Source organism: Mirounga angustirostris, unplaced genomic scaffold (genome assembly GCF_029215605.1).
Source record: "Mirounga angustirostris isolate CCGP_5_RB_7025 unplaced genomic scaffold, mMirAng1.0.hap1 SCAF_1, whole genome shotgun sequence".
Taxonomy (NCBI): domain Eukaryota; kingdom Metazoa; phylum Chordata; class Mammalia; order Carnivora; family Phocidae; genus Mirounga; species Mirounga angustirostris.
In genome coordinates this window covers 123,610,583-123,632,306 of record NW_026991709.1, presented here as the reverse complement: position 1 = coordinate 123,632,306, position 21,724 = coordinate 123,610,583, and the positions used below count along the sequence as shown (strand labels likewise).

The 21,724-nt window shown below is 38.3% G+C and overlaps 1 protein-coding gene across 2 annotated transcripts in view; it reads left to right on the top strand.

Moving 5' to 3' along the window:
- PCCB (propionyl-CoA carboxylase subunit beta) overlaps nucleotides 1-21,724 on the top strand; it is a 97,503-nt gene that overhangs the window by 67,464 nt on the left and 8,315 nt on the right. For both annotated transcript variants that reach the window (XM_045903721.3, XM_045903722.2), the window contains exon 10: nucleotides 14,062-14,185. In XM_045903721.3, coding sequence (XP_045759677.1) covers nucleotides 14,062-14,185 — 124 coding nt within the window. The remainder of the gene's footprint in view (nucleotides 1-14,061; nucleotides 14,186-21,724) is intronic.

Below are 21,724 nucleotides of genomic sequence, written 5' to 3'. Positions count from 1 at the left end.
GTTGGTTGGTGTTCCTGGAGTACTCAGCATTGGAGGTGCCCTAGCAAGTAATCTGCAGCCAACATGTTGAGGGCTTGGGAGTGTTCTGCAGTACTTTACACCTTTGTCACCTTGGTGAGATGGCTGGAGCTGTAGTGATTGCTGACCTGGGGTGTTTTGGTGTATGCTGTGCTGGGGCTGTCTTGATGGGACAGATCATGCTGCCATTAGGACTCATGGATCCTGCTCTTGCCCATGCTGTCAAGGTGGAGGGGGAATATAAACTATGGTGCTTGCCTGCCCCTCTGTCCCAGAGAGAGTTCCAGCAGTTCCCCCACTGTTTGCTAGAGTTCTAGAGCTGGATCTTTTATATTCCAGTTTTCCTTTTAAACTGTGGCTGTTTTTCTGTGCCAGGACATCCAGGGCTCACTGAGCCAGCAGGCCAGCTATGGTGCCCGGACCCTGCTCTGGTTTGTGCTATCAGAGTGGAAGGGAACTTCAGTTGTGACACATGCCAGCCCTTTTGATCTGGAGAGAGTTCCAGGAGCTCCTCTGCCATTTGGCAGGGTTCTAGGGCTGGTTTCTTTATATTCTAGTTGCCCTTTTAGACTATTAGCTTTTTTTCTGTGCCCCAGGGCAGACAGATCTGCTCAGGGTCCCTCCACATTTCCCTCCCCACTGCAGTTCACATCATTTGGGGGTGGAGGTTCCCTTTATTCCCAAGTCTCTCTCTTGCCTTTCTCTCTGTAATCTATCTTTTGTTGTGCAGAAGGTGTTCAGTTAGTCCTCAGTTCTTCAAGAGGAATTGCTGTAGAGGTGGGTGTAGATATGTGTGTTTATGGGGGAGTTGTGTTCAGGGTCTTCCTGCATTGCCATTTGGACTGGAACCTGTTTTATGTTTTCCTGATAGGTTACCTAGTAGTTTATCTATTCTGTTAATCTATTTCAGAGAATAACTTTTTCATTTTAATTTTTCTGTTTCTTTTTTAAAGCCCTATTATCTGCTTTTATATTCTGCTTTCTTTCAGTTTATCTCCTACGCCCCCCCAAACTTTTGAGCTAGTAGTTTAATACATATATTTTGTTTTTTGCACTTGTGATATTGTAATTAAGTCCATTGTAGAGAACACAAATAGTAACATCTAATTGCAAGGGAGGCTGGAAAAATGTAGTCATTTGCCCATCATTTCTGTTACGGTGGTAGAAATGGAAGTTGGATTTTAGATCAATACTTAGCAGACTCTGCTACACTCTTAATGCTTTAAAAATCAAGCAAGTAACATGTACATAGGGATACTTTAATTACAGAAACATGTAAAATGAAATGCACATCTTTTCCTTCTTCCTTCCTTCATATCAGTCTTCTTTCCGAGAGGTAAGCACTATTAAGTTTTGTGTCTATTTTTCCAAAAAAATTTATTACATGCCAAACGATATATCCATATATTTACTTCTAACTCAAAAAACATTGTATTATACACTTACACACTTTGCTCTTTTTCACTTTCTTTCCGTATCCTATCATACAGATTTACCTCATTTATTGTAATGACTGTATAGTATTCCATTTTGTGGATGGAACATTGCCCTGCTGATGGACATTTAGGTCCTCTAGGTTTTGCTCTTACAAGCAGTACTGCAATAAACATCAGTGTGTATATTAGTATATTTTTATGAGTATATTCATTGGATTGGAACCCAGCAATGGAATTTGGTCAGTGAGTATTAATATTTAAAATTTTAAAAAGGAGCGCTTTCTGGATAGTCAAGCTTAGTGGTGGTCTCCTAAGTCGAGAACTCTACATATGCTTCAAGAACTGTATAGGTTAATAAGAACAACAATTAAAACTATCATTTTCATGGCTTTAATATAGCCCAGAGACAGGAAACTACAAACTTCAATTAACAATAAGAACAACTCCAATTTCTAGTTGGTCTGTTTCTTGAGTTCCCACTACAGGTCTCTGTGGAGAGTTGGAGTGCTGAGAAATTGCACAGAAGAAAGAGAAGGGAATTTAGGTAAAATTACTCTAAGGAAGAGGAAGTTCACTATAAGAGTGAAAATACTGGAAAAGAGTCCTGTTAGGTCAGCAATGACTTCAGGGGAGGAACTTAAACATGCACACAGGTATAAAGAAGGCAGTCATGGAAGGGCATTGATTCCGGTGAAGACCTATTAGAAGGAAGGGAGAGGCATTTTTGGAAATTGTGACGTGAAGGAAAAATGAAGCAAGGTAGATTTATGTCTACAAGATAAAAACCACAAATATTGAAGGAGCTATTGCCCCTTTCAATACACCTTCCTAAAATCAAGATGTGTATTAACTAAATGGCATTTTGCTGTACTGACAGACAAGGGGGCTCTTGAACTGGGGGTCATGTTTGCCATCCCACTGCCAACTCTGTGAACAAAATGCACAGATACAAGTAGTTTATATAAAGCTTTTTAAAATAAAAAATGAGAATAAAAAACTTGAATTGAGAAACACCCTTTGCTATAAAGTCAATCATGAAGTAGATGATCATACTGCAGTCTGAGTTCAGTAGCTTCAAGTTAGTATTTGAGGTTATGAAAACTATAAACTTAGAAACTCATGACAAAATTGATATGAAATAGAAGTAAAGTAAAGCTGATTGAATTAAAATGGTGGGGGGGACCCAAAATTGTTTATCAGACATGAAGACAGAATTAGAAAGTGTTTTAGGGAGAATTCACTTGAATGAAATTTAATAAGGAACACTGAAGAAAAGTAGAAAAACCAAGAAATTGAAGATAAAAAAGTAAAAAAGTGATTTAAGTAGATGATAAGCAAAGAGTGCACATAGATGTAATTGGAATGTCTGAGGAAGAAAAATCAAGACCTGAATTAATGTTTAAACTGTGTTCTAAGAAAGCACATATAAAATAAGACCTAGAGCTACCTAATGAAAAAGCCCACTGAGCACCTGGAAAAATTAACCTAGAGCGATCAAACTTGAGTAAATATCGAGTGACCATTAGATTTTTAAAGTAAAAAATCTTCAGGACTTGGAGGCAAAAATTTCCTGTACCTTATAAAGATGAGAGACTGAGTAGCATTGGACTTCTTAAAAGCAATACATAAAACAAGCAACAATGGAAAAGCACTTTCAGGAGACTGGAGGAGAGATTATGAGACTAAGGATTTTATATCTGGCCAACCTGATATTCATATATTAAGACTAGAGAAAACCAGTTTTAACTATGGAAGAACTGAGGGAATACTGTGTTCCCAGGCTTTTCTTGAGGAATCTTCTAGCAGATGAGTTTCATCCAAGTAAGAGGTTTTCAAGGAGAAATTTCAATGAAAGAATTGGCGGTGCTTATTTAATTATAATTCTAAGACTAAAGCAGGGCTGGAAATGAGGATGGGGGACAATGTATAAATGCTGTTATAGTTGCAGAAAAAATGCAGCTGAAAAAATGGGAGAAGGAAGAAGAAAGAGTATAGCAGCATAAGTTCACTGATTGTTGAATCAACAGATACTATTACAAATAGGCAACCCAGTTAATAAAACAGGAAATAATAAACAGCTGAAGGTTTATTAAATAGGTATGATTACAAAAGTACCCACTAGATCAAAAATATAAATTCACAAATAACAGTATAAACACACAACAGCAAATACAACATGGTTCATAGAGAGTAATTATAAAGAGTAAAAACCAGATGTCTTTTATGTGAATAAATATGAATGGATTAGCTTATTAAACTCACTTATCTCCTTTATTAAAAGAAAAAGAGGTTTAATTTGTCTTATAAAGCAAGACCAACTATGTGTGATATATAGGAGACACTTAAAATGATTCAGAAAAGTTAAAAATAAGGGATGGGCAAGAGGTATACCAGAGAACGGAAACAACATAGCAGTGTTTGTGATCCTAATATTGGATGACATAAAATTGAAGTTTTAATTATGGCAAGGAAAGACATTTTCACATGGTAAAAGCCACAATTCATACTGATGATAAAAAAAAAAAAAAACTATGTCCCAAATGATAAAACCATGAACTTTATAAAGCAGAAACTATGGGAAATCCAAGGAGCCATAGGTAGAAACAAATATTTGACTTAAACACATAATTAATACAAGGCAGGTCAAATGGACCAAAAAAAAAAAAGATATACAAGATCTCAGTCACACTAATAGGTAGATCTCCAGGATCTATTTCAGATGTTACAGCCTTGTAATAGGCATTAAATCATCACTTCCAGTATGCATGGAACATTCACAAAAGTTGATTACATATTAGGCCAGAAAGAGAGCATTGTTAAATTCCATAAAGCAAAAATACCACAAACACTGATCAAAACTATAAATTTATAGCGACAGAAACAAAAGTATGGTTTCACTTGCAAATCTATTCTTGATTGAAATGAAAAAATACGGTTATTGAAGTGGGCAAGATGGCGGAGGAGTAGGAGACCTAAATTTCGTCTGGTCGCAGGAATTCAGCCAGATAGGTATCAAACCATTCTGAATACCTACAGACTCGAGATCAAAGAAAAGAATAGCAGCAACTCTCTGAACAGAAAAGTGAACACTTTCTGGAAGGTAGGATGTGCGGAGAAGTGAATCCGAGGTGATATTCGGGAAGATAGACCTTGGGGGAAGGGATCCTCCTCAGCTGGCTACTGGCAAGTGATAGAGCAGCGGAGCACAAAATCGGAACTTTTAGAAGGCAAGATTTCGTTTGTTTTTCTTTCTTCCCCTTTTTTGATGGCTGCATAGTATTCCATTATATATATATACACCATATCTTCTTTATCCATTCATCTGTTGATGGATATCTTGGCTCTTAACATAGTTTGGCTATTGTGGACATTGCTTCTATAAACATTGGCGTGCACATACCCCTTTCGGATCCCTACATTTGGGGTAAATACCCAGTAGTGCAATTGCTGGATCGTAGGGTGGCTCTATTTTCAACTTTTTGAAGAACCTCCATACTGTTTTCCAGAGTGGCTGCACCAGCTTGCATTCCCACCAACAGTGTAGGAGGGTTCCCCTTTCTCCGCAACCCGCCAACATCTGTCGTTTCCTGACTTGTTAATTTTAGCCATTCTGACTGGTGTGAGGTGGTATCTCATTGAGGTTTTGATTTGGATTTCCCTGATGCCGAGCGATATTGAGCACTTTTTCATGTGTCTGTTGGTCATTTGGATGTCTTCTTTGGAAAAATGTCTGTTCATGTCTTCTGCCCATTTCTTGATTGGATTATTTGTTCTTTGGGTGTTGAGTTTGAGAAGTTCTTTATAGATTTTGGATACTGGCCCTTTATCTGATATGTCCTTTGCAAATATCTTCTCCCATTCTGTCGGTTGTCTTTTGGTTTTGTTGACTGTTTCCTTTGCTTTGCAAAAGCTTTTTATCTTGATGAAGTCCCAATAGTTCATTTTTGCCCTTGCTTCCCTTGCCTTTGGCGATGTTTCTAGGAAGAATTTGCTGTGGCTGAGGTTGAAGAGGTTGCTGCCTGTGCTCTCCTCTAGGATTTTGATGGACTCCTGTCTCACATTGAGGTCTTTCATCCATTTTGAGTCTATTTTTGTGTGTGGTGTAAGGAAATGGTCCAGTTTCCTTCTTCTGCATGTGGCTGTCCAGTTTTCCCAACACCATTTGTTGAAGAGACTGTCTTTTTTCCATTGGACGTTCTTTCCTGCTTTGTCGAAGATGAGTTGACCATAGAGTTTAGGGTCCATTTCTGGGCTCTCTGTTATGTTCCACTGATCTGTGTGTCTGTTTCTGTGCCAGCACATACTGTTATGATGATTACAGCTTTGTAATAGAGCTTGAAGTCTGGAATTGTGATGCCACCAGCTTTGCTCTTCTTTTTCAACATTTCTGTGGCTATTCAGGGTCCTTTCTGGTTCCATGCAAATTTTAGGATTATCTGTTCCATTTCTTTGAAAAAAGTTGATGGTATTTTGATAGGGATTGGATTAAATGTGTAGCTTGCTCTAGGTAGCATTGACATCTTCGCAATATTTGTTCTTCCAATCCATGAGCATGGAGCGTTTTTCCATTTCTTTGTGTCTTCCTCAACTTTTTTCATGAGTATTCTATAGTTTTTTGAGTACAGATTCTTTGCCTCTTTGGTTAGGTTTATTCCTAGGTATCTTACGGTTTTGGGTGCAGTTGTAAATGGGATTGACTCCTTAATTTCTCTTTCTTCTGTCTTGTTGTTGGTGTATAGAAATGCCACTGATTTCTGTGCATTGATTTTATATCCTGCCACTTTACTGAATTCCTGTATGAGTTCTAGCAGTTTTGGAGTGGAGTCTTTTGGGTTTTGCACATAAAGTATCCTATCATCTGCAAAGAGTGAGAGTTTGACTTCTTCTTTGCTGATTCAGATGCCTTTTATTTCTTTTTGTTGTCTGATTGCTGAGGCTAGGAATTCTAGTATTATGTTGAATAGCAGTGGTGATAGTGGACATCCCTGCCATGTTCCTGACCTTAGGGGGAAAGCTCTCAGTTTTTCCCCATTGAGATATTTGCTGTGGGTTTTTCATAGATGGCTTTTATGATACTGAGGTATGTACTCTCTCTCCCTACACTCTGAAGAGTTTTTTTTTTTTTTTAAGATTTTATTTATTTATTTGAGAGAGAAAGAATGAGAAAGAGCATGAGAAGGGAGAGGGTTAGAGGGAGAAGCAGACTCCCCACCGAGTGGGTTGTCCGATGCGGGACTCGATCCCAGGACTCAGTTGCTTAATTGAGCCACCCAGGCGCCCATACACTCTGAAGAGTTTTAATCAAGAAAGGGTTCTGTACTTTGTGAAATGCTTTTTCTGCATCTATTGAGAGGATCATATGGTTCTTCTTCTTTCTTTTATTAAGGTATTGTATCACATTGATTGATTTGCGGATGTTGAACCAATCTTGCAGCCCAGGAATAAGTCCCACTTGTTCGTGGTCAATAATCCTTTTAATGTACTGTTGGATCCTATTGGCTAGTATTTTGGTGAGAATTTTTGCATCCATGTTCATCAGGGATATTGGTCTGTAATTCTCCTTTTTGATGGGGTCTTTGGTTTTGGGATCAAGTAATGCTGGCCTTGTAAGATGAGTTTGGAAGTTTTCCTTCCGTTTCTGTTTTTTGGAACAGTTTCAGAACGATAGGTATTAATTCTTCTTGAAATGTTTGGTAGAATTCCCCTGGGAAGCCATCTGGCCCTGGGTTCTTTTTGGGAGATTTTTGATGACTGCTTCAATTTCCTTAGTGGTTATAGTTTTGTTCAGGTTTTCTATTTCTTCCTGGTTCAGTTTTGGTAGTTTATACATCTCTAGGAATGTGTGCATTTCTTCCAGGTGGTCTGATTTGCTGATATATAGTTGCTCATAATATGTTCTTATAATTGTTTGTATTTTTTTGGTGTGGGTTGTGATCTCTCCTCTTTTATTCATGATTTTATTAGTTTGGGTCATTTATCTTTTCTTATTGATAAGTCTGGCCAGGGGTTTATCAATCTTATTAATTCTTTCAGAGAGCTAGCTCCTAGTTTTGTTGTTCTGTTCTACTGTTCTTTTGGTTTCTATTTCATTGATTTCTTCTCTGATCTTTATTAATTCTCTTCTCCTGCTGGGTTTAGACTTTATTTGCTGTTCTTTCTCCAGCTCTTTAGGTGTAGGGTTAGGTTGTGTATTTGAGACCTTTCTTATTTCTTGAGAAAGGCTTGTATTGCTATATACTTTCCTCTTAGGACTGCCTTTGCTGCATCCCAAAGATTTTGAACAGTTGTGTTTTCATTTTCATTGGTTTCCATGAATTTTTTTTAATTCTTCTTTTAATTTCCTGGTTGACCCGTTCGTTCTTTAGTAGGATGCTCTTTAGCCTCCATGTATTTGAGTTCTTTCCGACTTTCCTCTTGTGATTAAGTTCTAGTTTCAAAGCACTGTGGTCTGAAAATATGGAGGGAATGATCCCAATCTTTTGGTACTGGTTGAGACCTGATTTGTGACCTAGGATGTGATCTATTCTGGAGATTGTTCCATGGGGACTAGAGAAGAATGTGTATTCTGTTGCTTTGGGATGGAATGTTCTGAATATATCTGTGAAGTCCATTTGGTCCAGTGTGTCATTTAGAGCCTTTATTTCCTTGTTGATCTTTTGCTTAGATGATCTGTCCATTTCAGTGAGGGGGGTGTTAAAGTCCCCTACTATTATAGTATTGTTGTCGATGTGTTTTTTTGATCTTGTTATTAATTGGCTTATATACTTGGCTGCTCCCATATTAGGGGAATAGATATTTATAATTGTTAGATCTTCTTGTTGGATAGGCCGTTTAAGTATGATGTAATGTCCTTCCTCATCTCTCATTACAGTCTTTGGTTTAAAATCTAATTTGTCTGGTACAAGGATTGCCACCCCAGCTTTCTTTTGATGTCCATTAGCATGGTAAATGGTTTTCCATCCCCTCACTTTCAATCTGGGGGTGTCTTTGGGTCTAAAATGAGTCTCTTGCAGACAGCATATCAATGGGGCTTGTTTTTTAATCCAATCTGATAGCCTGTGTCTTTTGATTGGGGCATTTAGCCCATTTACATTCAGGGTAACTATTGAAAGATATGAGTTTAGTGCCATTGTATTGAGTGTAAGGTGACTATTACTGTATGTTGTGTCTGTTCCTTTCTGGTCTGTTACTTTTTGGCTCTCTCTTTGCTTAGAGGACCCCTTTCAATGTTTCTTGTAGGGCTGGTTTCATGTTTGCAAATTCTTTTTGTTTGTCCTGGAAGCTTTTTATCTCTCCTTCTATTTTCAGTGACAGCCTAACTGGATATAGTATTCTTGGCTGCATATTTTTCTCATTTAGTGCTCTGAATATATCATGCCAGTCCTTTCTGGCCTGCCAGGTCTCTGTGGGTAGGTCTGCTGTCAATCTAATGTTTCTACCATTGTAGGTTACAGACCTCTTGTCCTGAGCTGCTTTCAGGATTTTCTCTTTGTCTCTGAGACTGGTTTTACTAATAGATGTCGGGGTGTTGACCTATTTTTATTGATTTTGAGGGGGGTTCTCTGTGCCTCCTGGATTTTGATGCCTGTTTCCTTCCCCAAATTAGAGAAGTTCTCTGCTATAATTTGCTCCAATATACCTTCTGCCCCCCTCTTTCTTTCTTTCTTCTTCTGGGATCTCAGTTACTCTAATGTTTCATCTTATGGTATCACTTATCTCTCGAATTCTGTCCTCGTGATCCAGTAGGTGTTTATCTCTCTTTTTCTCAGCTGCTTTGTTCTCCATCGTTTGGTCTTCTATATCACTAATTCTCTCTTCTACTTCATTTATCCTAGCAGTCAGAGCCTCCATTTTTGATTGCACCTCATTAATAGCCTTTTTGATTTCGACTTGGTTAGATTTTAGTTCTTTTATTCTCCAGAAAGTGATTCTCTGGTATCTTCCATGCTTTTTTCAAGCCCAGTTAGTATCTTTATAATCGTCATTCTGAACTCTAGTTCCGACATCTTACTAATGTATTGATTAGGTCCTTAGCAGTCAGTACTGCCTCTTGTTCTTTTTTTTGAGGTGAGTTTTTCCATCTCTTCATTTTGTCCAGAGGAGAATAGATGAATGAGAGAACAAAATGCTAACAGGGTAACAACAACCCCAGAAAAATACATACTAAACAAATCAGAAGAGACCTGAAATACAGAGGAAAAGAAAGGGGAAGAAAAGGAAAAAGAAAAAGAAAAAAAAAAGAATATGATCAAATATGATCAGGCCGGTGAATAGATCAGTGCCACACACTAGATTTTGGGCGTATTTTGGTCTGTTAGATGAAACTGCCTCCCTAAAATTTTAAAGAAAAACTTCTATGTACAAAAATAAGGGTATATACAATGAAGGGATAGAATATGATTATAAGCGTGAATATTGAAAAAGATTTTATAGAAGGAATTGATAAGATGGTGTTGAAAAAAGAAGGAAGAGAAATTAAAAAAAAAAAAAGGGAGAGAATGTGATCAGGCAGGAGACTAGAACAAAGCCGTACACTAGAGATTTAAGGTATATTTGGTCTGTTAGAAGAAACTGTATCCCAAAATTTTAAAGAGAGAACAACATATATATATATATATACCAAAAATAAGGTTAACTACTATGAAGGGATAGAATATGACTCTAAAAATGAAACAAAAAAGATTTTAAAAAAATGGATTGATAAGATGTTGGTTGAAAAAGGGAAAAAAAATAGAAAAAAAAAGAAAATTAAAAAAATTAACTTTGAAAGACTGCAGAATCATGGGAAAAATGGCCATGAATTCTATGTGCTGTATTCCCCTAGCTCTGGAGTTCTGCCATTCTCTTTGATCAATAAACTTGGTCTTGGCTGGCTGTTCTTGCTGATCTTCTGGGGGAGGGGCCTGTTACCCTGGTTCTCAAATGTCTTTGTCCGAGGCAGAATTGCCCCGCTCTTGCCTGGGCCGGGCTAAGTAATCTGCTCAGGTTTGCTCTCGGGAGCTTTTTGTTCCCTGCAAGCTTTCCATTCAGCTTTGGAGGACAAGAGTGAAAGTAGCGGCCTCCCAGTCTCCGCCCCGGAGGAGCCAAGAACTGGGGGCCCCACTCCTCAGTGAGCCCCCAGAGAAAAGCAGTCAGTCACTCCCGTCTCCCTGGTCTCCAGCCACACTCTGTGCTCACATGGCCTGTGACCAAGAGTTTCTGTCTCTGGCACCCGACCCCGTTTACAGTCTTCAAACCCAGCAGATCCCTGCGGTGCGTTCCCGCGCCACTTCTCCCAGGGGAGGAAGGGGAGTCTCCCTGGATCTGCCGCTGGTTGGGTCCCTGCTGGAAGAGCAGTGGCCCGACTGTGCCGCAGATCACGGATTATGGCAACCCCGATCTGAGAGCCCACTCCTCGGCTCTGTCTTTGCAGCCAGCTTCCCCCCTCCGATATCTGGCAGCTCTGTACTCAGCCCCCCCTGTCTTTCTGTGACTCTGTGCTCACCCGGCCTGTGACCCAGCGTTTCTGTCTCTGGCTCACGACCCCGTGTGGAGTCTTAAAACCCAGCAGATCCCTGCGGTGTGCTCCTGCGCCACTCTTCCCGGGGGAGGAAGGGGAGTCTCCCCAGATCTGCTGCTTGTTGCGTCCCTGCTTCTACAAAGTGATCACTTTTCTGTTCAGAGAGTTGCTACTATTCTTCGGTCTCCTGTTCAGTTTGTAGGTGTTCAGAATGGTTTGATACCTATCTAGCTGAATTCCTGGGACCAGATGAAATTTAGGTCTCCTACTCTTCCACCATCTTGCCTTTCAAATAAATCTGGAAAAAAAAAAAAAGACTAATATCCTTCATACGTTAAAAAAAACTCTTAAAAATTGAGGAAGACCAAAATTGATAGAAAAACAGGCAGGAACCATGGATAGCTCACAAAAATATATATAAAATGGACCTTAAAGATATGGAAAGATTTTCCACTTGACTCATTATGTTAGAAATGCAAATTAAAATTACACTGAGTCATCATTTCTCATCTGGCAGATTGGCAAAAAATTAACAACTTGAAAACATTTTCCATTGGTAAGTCTGGCAAAGCAGACTGTCTCATAAATTGCTGGGAAGGGCATATGGTAATTTCTAAGACTAAGTGGGTATTATTTACATGTAAACCCAGCAGTGTACCTTTCAGGTATTTATACTGAAGATACACTTCTCATCATTCAAAATTATAGACGTTCAAGGTTACTACTGTTGTGTTATTTGCAATTGCAAAATAATGTAGGCAGCCTGAATTTAATGTAGGCAACACATGGGAGATAAGTTGAGTAAACTTTGGGACCTCCACACAGTAGAGTCCTAGGCAGGAAAAAGAGCGAGCGTGATCTCTATGAACTGATGGGAAGCAATTCTCAGGATATATTGTTAAGTGAAGAAATCTGAAGTGCTAAAGAGTATTTGTAGTAGGTTACTTTCCTTCTTAGACAGAAGTGGGAATTAAAAAGATACACATGTATCTACTCATTTCTGTAATATACACATGAGAGATAAATCAGAAAATGAGATTAATGACAGGGTGAGTAGAATTAGGGTGGAAGGGAGTGACATTAGTCTATGTTAATGTTCACATATTAAAGAAAAGATTGAGGGAAAACCTTTAAGATGGAATAAAAACAAATGAACCTGTGTTTCAAATGAATAACTTTTAAAGACAGTATTTTGACTATATACCTTTAGTCCAGCGACGAATAGTTGTAAAGCAGTACTGAATTTTAGTTTTTGTTTTGTTTGCAGTAATAGGGGGTTTTCTGAAACCAGTTACTCTGTATTTAAGGATTAAGTAAGTTCATTTTGAGGATAATGGGAGTCTAATATCTACTGTAGGAGAAAGGAGTTCTGAATATGGTAAGGGGCAAATTAGAATGAAACCCATGGTTGAATTGGAGTAGAATTAGAGTTATTAATATGAACTCAGTGTTTTCATACTACTTTTAGAAATGGGTGTGTGTGTGTGTGTGTGGATTTCCTAGCTCTGCCCTCTAGGACAGCTTTTTAGAAGCAAGCTTACCTGCACCTCCCCCCCACCTCCCCCAAGGAATCTGAGCCCTTTGGAGAAATGGCTGATTCTGGGCTTGGGCCAAGAAAAATTACAAGATGAACCTGCAAGTAAGGTAATTCCAGAATGTAACATAGTGCTCAAAGAGCAATGGAGAAACATCAAGTGGCACAGGACCCTCCTTGAATGAGCTCTCTCTGGCAAATATGGGGCAATTTAAACATAAAATAATGATGGCAAAGATTACAATCCACATAATAAAACAAGAATTCCTAAGTTCATACTTGTGGATGATGTAAATAAATGGGAAAGACAAGAGAGCTCTCTGATAGTAGAATTCTAGCTAATAAATGGGGTGAGGGAAATCCCCGTTCAGCAGCTATCATGGCAATAATTGCGTCAGGTAAGAATCATGAATGCTAAAGCTAGTGGGTGAAAATTTGATGAAAAATAGGATTTTTACATAATTTCTAAATATTTCCCCACAGTATACTTATTTTACAGGGGAGAAACCTGCATATATCACCACCATTAATGGCCAAATTGACATTATGTGCACCCTCTCCCCTTTTTTTAAGTAGGCTCCATGCTCAGCATGGAGCCCAACACCGGGCTTGAACCCATGATCCTGAGTTCAAGACCTGAGATGAGATCAAGAGTCAGACACTAAACTGAGCCAACCAGGTGCCCCCATTATGTGCCTTTTGATGTGATTTACTGAGAGGGTCACTTTTGTGATACTCTGCCAAAAACGATTACCCTGACATTAAATATGAAGAAACATTAAACCCAAATGGAAGGCAAATAACCAAATGACCAGGCTGTGGTCTTCAAAGATGTCATCATGATCATGAAGAAAAGGACTGAGGGGGGAATTATAGCAGGCTAAGTGACGTGACTACTAGAAGCAACTGCTGCTCTTGGGTTAGATTCTAGAACCAGATTTTTGTTGTTATAAAGAGTGTTACTGGAATAACTGGCAATATTTGAACAAGGTTTTATAGTAGCTAGTAGTATTAGTTTCCTGATTTTGACAATCTCACTGCAGTTTTATGATGTCCTTGTTCTTAGGAGGTACATACTGAGGTACTTAGAAGTAAAGAGGCATCTTGTCTGTAACTTACTCTCAAATAGTTCAGGAGAAAAATTGTGTGCATAGACGTACATATGTAGAGAGAGAAAAATATATATGTGTATATATAAATAAATTTACATATATATATATAAATATATATAAATAGGAAAGAGAGGAGATGTAGGTGGGGACAGAGAGGGAATGGTAAAACGTATGTGGTAAAATGTTAAATGGAGATACACTTTTTTTGCTGTTCTGGAAATTTTTATGTAAGTTTGAAATGATTTCAAAATAAGGTTAAAAGAATAAAATAATGCCAAATTCAAATAGAACCTTTAAAAAAGGGTGCACTGGTTTCTCCTCCCCAGCAGGGAGGAGGCACTGCCATGCCTGCATCCTTGCAGACCCCGCAGTGGGTGAGGGCTCTCCACCTCTGTCATTCTGTAATGTAGCTGTATCTCGTTCTTTATCATTTTGAGCTCAGGTGTAAATTTATCCCTGCAGGTTGTTGATGAGCGAGAATTTTTTGAGATCATGCCCAATTATGCCAAGAACATCGTTGTTGGTTTTGCAAGAATGAATGGGAGGACCGTTGGAATTGTTGGCAACCAACCTAAGGTGGCCTCAGGTAGGCGGGAGAGGCTCTCACCAACCTCGGGTGGCAGCTGGGGGCCGGGGCTGCCTGGGCTCACAGTGTCTGTCTTCTGCCTTTTCCTCAGAGGAGCCTTCCATGGCCAGAGAAGAAACTCCGATAGATATTGTTATAAAAGCTCTTTTCTCTTTTAATGTTCATATCTCAAAATGCTTCTTTCATACTTTAATTTTTTTAAGACTTATAGATAACTTTCTTTTTTCGAGTTCAGAAGGTCTTTACTTTTTCAGAGGTCTGCTTTCTGTCTCCTGCTGGTTAGATTTATGTCTCACCCACTAAACTCTAAGCTCCATGAGGGCAGGGTGTACTAGCCATCATTTTACCTCCAGTGTCTTCAGGGGTGTCCAGGACACAGTTGGTGGGTGATGAGTTAACAGCATCTTCCCGTGTCTGTGCCCCACAGCCTTCTGGGGAGATGGCCAGAGCTGAGCTATGGCCAGCCAGGTCATGGGGACTCGTCCATGGCTGTGCTCTGGGTACAGTTGGAAGTGTGGCATGGGGACTGTAGACACTGCTTTTCTCCTATTTTCCTTCTTAGGTTTGTTTTGAATCCCTGTGTAGGAGAAATACACCCTCCCTTATTGGCCCAGCTTCATCTTTTGTTTCTGTCATGGCAATTTTACGTTGTCTTTAGAAAAAAGTGTATTTTTTTTTTAACAATATTTTTTATCACGGTAAAAAAAAATATATGTGTGTGTATAAATAACAAAGTTTGCCTTTTTAACCAATTTTAAGGGTATAATGTAGTGGCATTAATTACATTCACACTGTTTGCAGCCATTACCACTATCTTCCAGAAATTTTTCAAGTAGAAAAAGACTCCCTTTCCACCTTACCGACACACCTTGATAATGCCTTTTCCTCAGAGGAGCCCTCCATCGCCAGAGAAGAAACTCCGATAGATGTTGTTGTAAATCTCCTTTCTATGAATTTACCTATTCTAGGTATCCCGTGTAAGTGGAATCATGTTGTAGTTGTCTTTTTGTGTCTAATTTATTTTACTTAGCATAATGTTTTCAAGGTTCATCAATGTGGTAGCATGTATCAGAACTTCATTTTAACTTTTCACAGCTAAGTAATAGTCCATTGTACGTGTATACCACATTCATCTGTGATGGACACTTGGTTTGTTTCCAGCTTTTGGCTGTTGTGACATCGGTATGCAAGTATCTATCTGAATCTCCTTTTTCAGTTCTTTTGGGTATACACCTAGGAGTGGAATTATTGAGTCATATGGTAATTTTATGTTTACTTTGAGGAAACACCATACTGTTTTCCACAGTGACTGCGCTGTTTTACATTCTCACTAGCAATGCATGGGGTTCCAGTTACGTCTCACTGTCTCCAGCACTTATTTTCTGCTATGTTTTGATAAATAGCTATCCTAATGGGTGATTTTCATTTAAATTTCCCTAATAATTAGTGATGTTGAGCATCTTTTCATGTGCTTATTTGCCATTTGTAGGTCTTCTTTGGAGAAATATCTCTTAGATTCCTTTGTGCATTTTTAATTTTTTTTATTTGACAGAGAGAGAGAATGAGAGTGAGCACAAGCAGGGGGAGTGACAGAGGGATAGGGAGAAGCAGGCTCCCTGCTGAGCAAGGAGCCTGATGGCTCGATCCCAGGACTCTGGGATCATGACCTGAGCCAAAGGCAGCCGCCTAACCGACTGAGCCACCCAGGCGCCCCTCCTTTGTGCATTTTTAATTATTTGTTTCTGAATTGTTGGAGTGCTTTATATTTTGGATATTAAAGCCTTATCAGCTATATGATTTGCAAATATTTCCTCCCATTCTGTAGTTTGTCTTTCACTTTCTTGATAATGTCATTTGGTGTACAAAAATTTTAAAATTTGATGAAGTCCAATATATCTTTGTTGTTGTTTATGCTTGGCAGGGTACCTGTTGACAAGTCCAGTGTCATGAAGCTTTCTCCCTATGTTTTCTTTTAGGAATTTTATGCTTTTAGCTTTTACATTTTGTTTTGATCAATTTTGAGTATATTTTTACATATGAAGTGAGTTAAGGGTCCAACTTTATTCTTTTGATGTAGAAATCCAGTTATCCCAGCACCCATTTGTTGAACAGATTGTTCTTCCCTACTGAATATCTTGGTATCCTTGTCGAAAATCAGTGGGCTGTAGATGTGTGGGTTTTTTCCTGGACTCTTAATACTATTAAATTGGTCTGTTTAGGTTTATCCACATGCTGGTTTTCATTACTGTAGTTTCGTGTAGTAGGTTTTAATATTGAGAACTGTGAGCCTTCTCAAGTTGTTTTTAAAGATTGGTTTGGCTTTTTGGGATCCTTGCAGTTCCATATGAATTTGAAGATTGGCTTTTAGATTTCTGCAAAAAAAGGATGTTGGAATTTTGATAGAGATTACATTGAATCTGCAGATCACTTTAGGTAGTAAGATGTTTCGACCTGTGAGCATAGGGTATCTTTCCATTTATTTTGGTCTTTTATTTCTTTCAGTAATGTTTTGTAGTCTTTAGTGTACAAGTCTTTCACCTCTTGGTTAAATTTGCTCTTACATGTTTTATTCTCTTAAATACTATTATAAATGGAATTGCTTTCTCGATTTCCTTTTTGGATTGTTCGTTATTAGAAAGACAACTACACAACTGATTTTTTTTGTTGATCATGCAACCTGCAACTTTGCAGAGCTTATTAGCTTTACTAGCCTTCTTGTGGATTCTCTGGGATATTATATAGGATCATATTTTTTTACAAAAAAGGTATTTTTACTCTCCAATTTGGATACCTTTGACTATTTTTTTCTTGTCTAGTTACTCTGACTAGAATATCCAGCACACTGTTGAATAGCATTGGTGAAAGCAGGCATCCTTATTTTGTTCCTGATCTTAGGGGGAGAACTTTGTCTTTCACCACTGAATATGTTAACTATGGGTTTTTCATAAATGCCCTTCCTCGTTGTGAGAAAATTTCCTTCTTTCCTAGTTTTCTGAGTGTTGTTTTTTTAATCTTGAAAGGTTGATAGATTTTGTCAAATCCCTTTTCTGTGACATTTGAAATGATAGTGTAGTTTTTGTCCTTCATTCTATTAATGTGGTGTGTTATGTTGATTGATATTTTGTATGTTGAACCACTTCTGCATTACTGGAGTATATCCGACTTGGTCATGGTATATAATCCTTTTTATAAAATAAATTTTATTTTTTGGAGCTCTTTAGTTTCACAGAAAAATTAAGTGAAGACTACAGAGTTCCCATATAGTATGCTCTGCTATCACACATGCACAGCTTACGTCACTATCAATATGTGGAACCAGAGGGGTACATTTGTTACAACTGATGAATGTACATTGACACACCAGGAGTTTCTCTTGTTCTGCATTCTCACCAGGATTTGGTCTTGTCAGTCAGTGTTCTGGATTTTGGCCATTCTCATAGATGTGTATGTATCTCATAGATATATGTATGTATCTCATAGATGTATCTCATTTTAATTTGCATTTCTCTGATGACATGATGTCGAGCATCTTATCATGTGCTCATTTGCCATCTGTATGTTTTTGTTTCCTTTGGTGAGGTGTCTGTTCAGATCTTTAGTCCCTCCCCCCCCCTTTTTATCTTTAGCTCATTTTTAAAATCAGGTTTTCTTTTTCTTTTCTTTCTTTCTTTTTTTTTTTTTTTTTAAGATTTTATTTATTTGACAGAGACACAGTGAGAGTGGGGAACACAAGCAGGGGGAGTGGGAGAGGGAGAAGCAGGCCTCCCGCCGAGCAGGGAGCCCGATGCAGGACTCGATCCCAGGACCCTGGGATCACGACCTGAGCCGAAGGCAGACGCTTAACCGATTGGAGCCACCCGGGCGCCCCTTAATCAGGTTTTCTTATTGTTGAGTTTTAAGAGCTTTCTGTATACATTAGATAGCAGTTCCTTTATCACATGTATATTTTGCAAATACTTTCTCCCAGACTGTGGTTATCTTTTCATTTCTCTAGAAAGTGTCATTTGCAGAGCAGAAGTTTTTAATTATAATGAGGTCAACTTATCAGTTATTTTTTTCATAGATCATGCCTTTGGTAGAAAGATACCACCATACCCAAGGTTATTTGTTTTTCTCCTATGTTATCTTCTAGGCGTTTTAGAGTTTTGTGTTTTATATTCAGGTCTCTGGATCCATTTTGAGTTAATTTTCATAAAAAGTGTAAGGTCTGTGTCTAGATTAATTCTTTTGCTTGTGGACATCAAGTTGTTCCAGCACTATTCGTTGAAAAATGATCTTTCTTCCATTGTATTGCCTTTGTTTTTTTATTTTTATTTTTTTTGGTCAAAGATCAGTTGATTACATTTATGTGGGTCTACTTCTGGTTTCTCTGTTCTGTTCCATTGATCTATTTGTTTGTTCCTTCACCAGTACCACACGTCTTGATTACTTAGCTTTATAGTAAGTCTTGCAGTTAGGTATTGTCAGTCCTTCAACTATATTTTGTCCTTCAATATTGTGTTGGCTGTTCTGGGGTTTTTGCCCCTCAATATACTCTTTAGAATCAGCCTGTCAACATCCACTAAATAACTTGTTGGGATTTTGATTGGAATAGTGTTACATCTAGAGATCAAGTTGGAAATACCTGACCTCTTGATGATATTGAGTCTTCCTATCCATAAACATGGAATATGTCTCCATTTATTTAATTCTTCCATTTTGTTCATCAGAGTTGTATAGTCTTCCTCATATAGATCTTATAATGTGTTTTATTAGATTTATGCCTCTGTATTTCTTTTTTGGTTAGTGGGTGCTAATGTAAATGGTACTGTGTTCTTAGTTTCAAATTCACTACTGGTATATAGGAAAGTGATTAACTTTTGTTTATTAACTTTGTATCCTGCAACCTTGTTATAATTGCTTATTAGTTTCAGCAGTGTTTTTGCAATTCTTTAGGGTTTTCTACATAGATTATTAGGTTATCTGTGAACAAAGACAGTTTGATTTCTTCCTTCCCAGTCTGTGTACCTTTTGTATATTTTCTTGTTTTATTGGATTAGCTAGGACTTGCAGTACAGTTTTGAAAAGTAGTGGAGAGGGGGCATTTTTGCCTTGTACCTGATCTTAGTGGGAAAGCTTCTAGTTTTTCACCATTATGCATGATGTTAGCTGTAGATTTTTGGTTAGATGATCTTTATCAAGTTGAGAAGTTGCCCTTATAGTCCTAGTATTGCTTTTTCTCTATTTACTTACATGTTCGTGTGATTTTTCTTCTTTAGCCTGTTGATCAGTGGCTTACATGAATTGATTTTCAAACGTTGAATCTGCCTACCTGTGATAAATCCCACTTGGAAGTGGTATATAATTATTTTTATAACATTGCTGGATTTGATTTGCTAATATTTTGTTGAGGATTCTTATGTCTGTGTTCACGAGAGACATTGGTCTGTAGTTTTCTTGTAATGTCTTTGGTTTTGGTAATAGCGTAATGCTGGCCTCATAGAATTACTTAGGAAGTATTCCCTCTTGATTCTGTCTTCTGGGAGAGATTGTAGAGAATTGGTATAATTTCTTAAATGTTTTGGAGAATTCACCAGTAAAACTTTCTGGGCTGCATTTGTTTTTTAAATCACATAAGAAATAAAAAAATGGTATTACAAATCAAAAATGTGGAGTGCCTGACTGGCTCAGTTGGTTAAGTGTCTGTCTTCGGCTTGGCTCATGATGTCAGGGTCCTGGGATCGAGCCCTATGTTGGGCTCCTTGCTCCCCGGGGAGCCTGCTGCTTCCTCTCCCTCTGCCTGCATCTACCCCTGCTTGTTTTCGCTCTCTCTTTGTCAAATAAATAAATAAAATCTTAAAAAAAAAATATATATATAATACTGGCTTTTACATTTCCCCATGTAGTTACCTTTACTAGAGATCTTTATTTCTTCATACAGTTGTGTGGTACTGTCTAGTATTTTTTTCATTTCAACCTGAAGGATTCCCTTTACCATTTCTTGTAGGGGAGGCCTAGTGGTGATGAACTCTTCAGCTTTGATCTTGGAATGTCTTACTTTGTCCCTCATTTTTCAAGGACAGTTTGCCAAACATGGAGTTCTTGGTTGACAGTTTTATTCTTTCAATGCTCTAAGTCATCCCATTGTCTTTTGGCCTTCATGGTTTTTCTACTTAGAAATCAATTGATAATCTTACTGAGGATCTCTTGTATATGGTGCTACTTTCAAGATTCTGTCTTTATCTTTTAGTAATTTGATGATAATGTGGCTCAGTGGGGGGTCTGTTTGTGTTCTACTTAGTTTCTTGGATTTGTCGCTTCATGTTTTACATAAAATTTGGGAAGTTTCTGGACATTATTTCTTCAAATAATCTCTGTTCCTTTTTTCTCTTCTCCCTCTGGTGTTGCCTTGCTGCATATGTTGATTCAAATGATGGTATTTCATAGGTCTCTTAGTTTCTATTAACTTCATTTTTTCTTTTCTTTTTGCTCAGACTGGATAATTTAAATTATCTTCAGGTTTCCTGATCCTTTCTTCTGTTTTCTCAAATCTGCTATTGAACCCCTGTAATTTTTTTTTCCCCCAATTATGGTAGTTTTCAGCCCCAGAATTTGTTTGGTTTCTTTTTATGATTTCTTTCTTTTTGATATTCTCATTTTGTTCATACATTGTTTTCTGATTTTTAAATGTCTTTGTTCATGTTTTTCTTTGCATCTTTGGTCATATTTAAGACAGTTATTTTAAAGTCTTTGTCTAGGGGCATCTGGGTGGCTTAGTTGGTTAAGTGTCTGCCTTCGGCTCAGGTCATGATCCCAGGGTCCTGGGGTCGAGTCCTATGCTGGGCTCCCTGCTCTGCGGGGAGCCTGCTTCTCCCTCTCTGCCCTCCCCTCCAACTTGTGCGTGTGCTCTCTCGTGTTCTCTGTCTCTCTTTCTCTCAAATAAAATCTTAAAAAAAAAATAAAGTCTTGAGGTGCCTGGGTGGCTCAGTCAGTTAAGTGTCTGCCTTCGGCTCAGGTCATGATCCCAGGGTCCTTGGATTGAGCCCCAAGTCAGGCTCCCTGCTCTCTGGGGAGCCTGCTTCTTCCTCTCCCTCTGCTTGCCACTCCCCCTACTTGTGCGTGCGCGTGCTCTTTCTCTCTCTCTGTCAAATAAATAAATAAATTTTAAACAAAGTCTTTGTCTAGTAAGTTCAGTGTCTGGGCTTCTTCAGGGACAGATTCTGTCAATTTGTTTGAGTGGCTGTTTTCCTGTTTCTTTGTAAGCTTTATTATTTTTTGTTGAAAACTAGACATTTGAATATTGTGGTAACTCTGGAAATCATATTTTCTTTCCTAGGTTTTGTTGTGGTTGATCATTGAATGCTGTAGTAGTCCATTTGTCTAGTCACTTTTCCTGATTATTTTTGCAGACTATATTCCTTGCTGTATGTGGTCACTGAAGTTTCTTTTCCTTAGCTTGTATCCAGCTGGCGTTTTGACAGAGATATCCTTGAACACCAGGTGCTAAAACAGACAAACAAAACACCTCTTCTAGTCTTTGAGAACTGGCTCTGTGCTGGG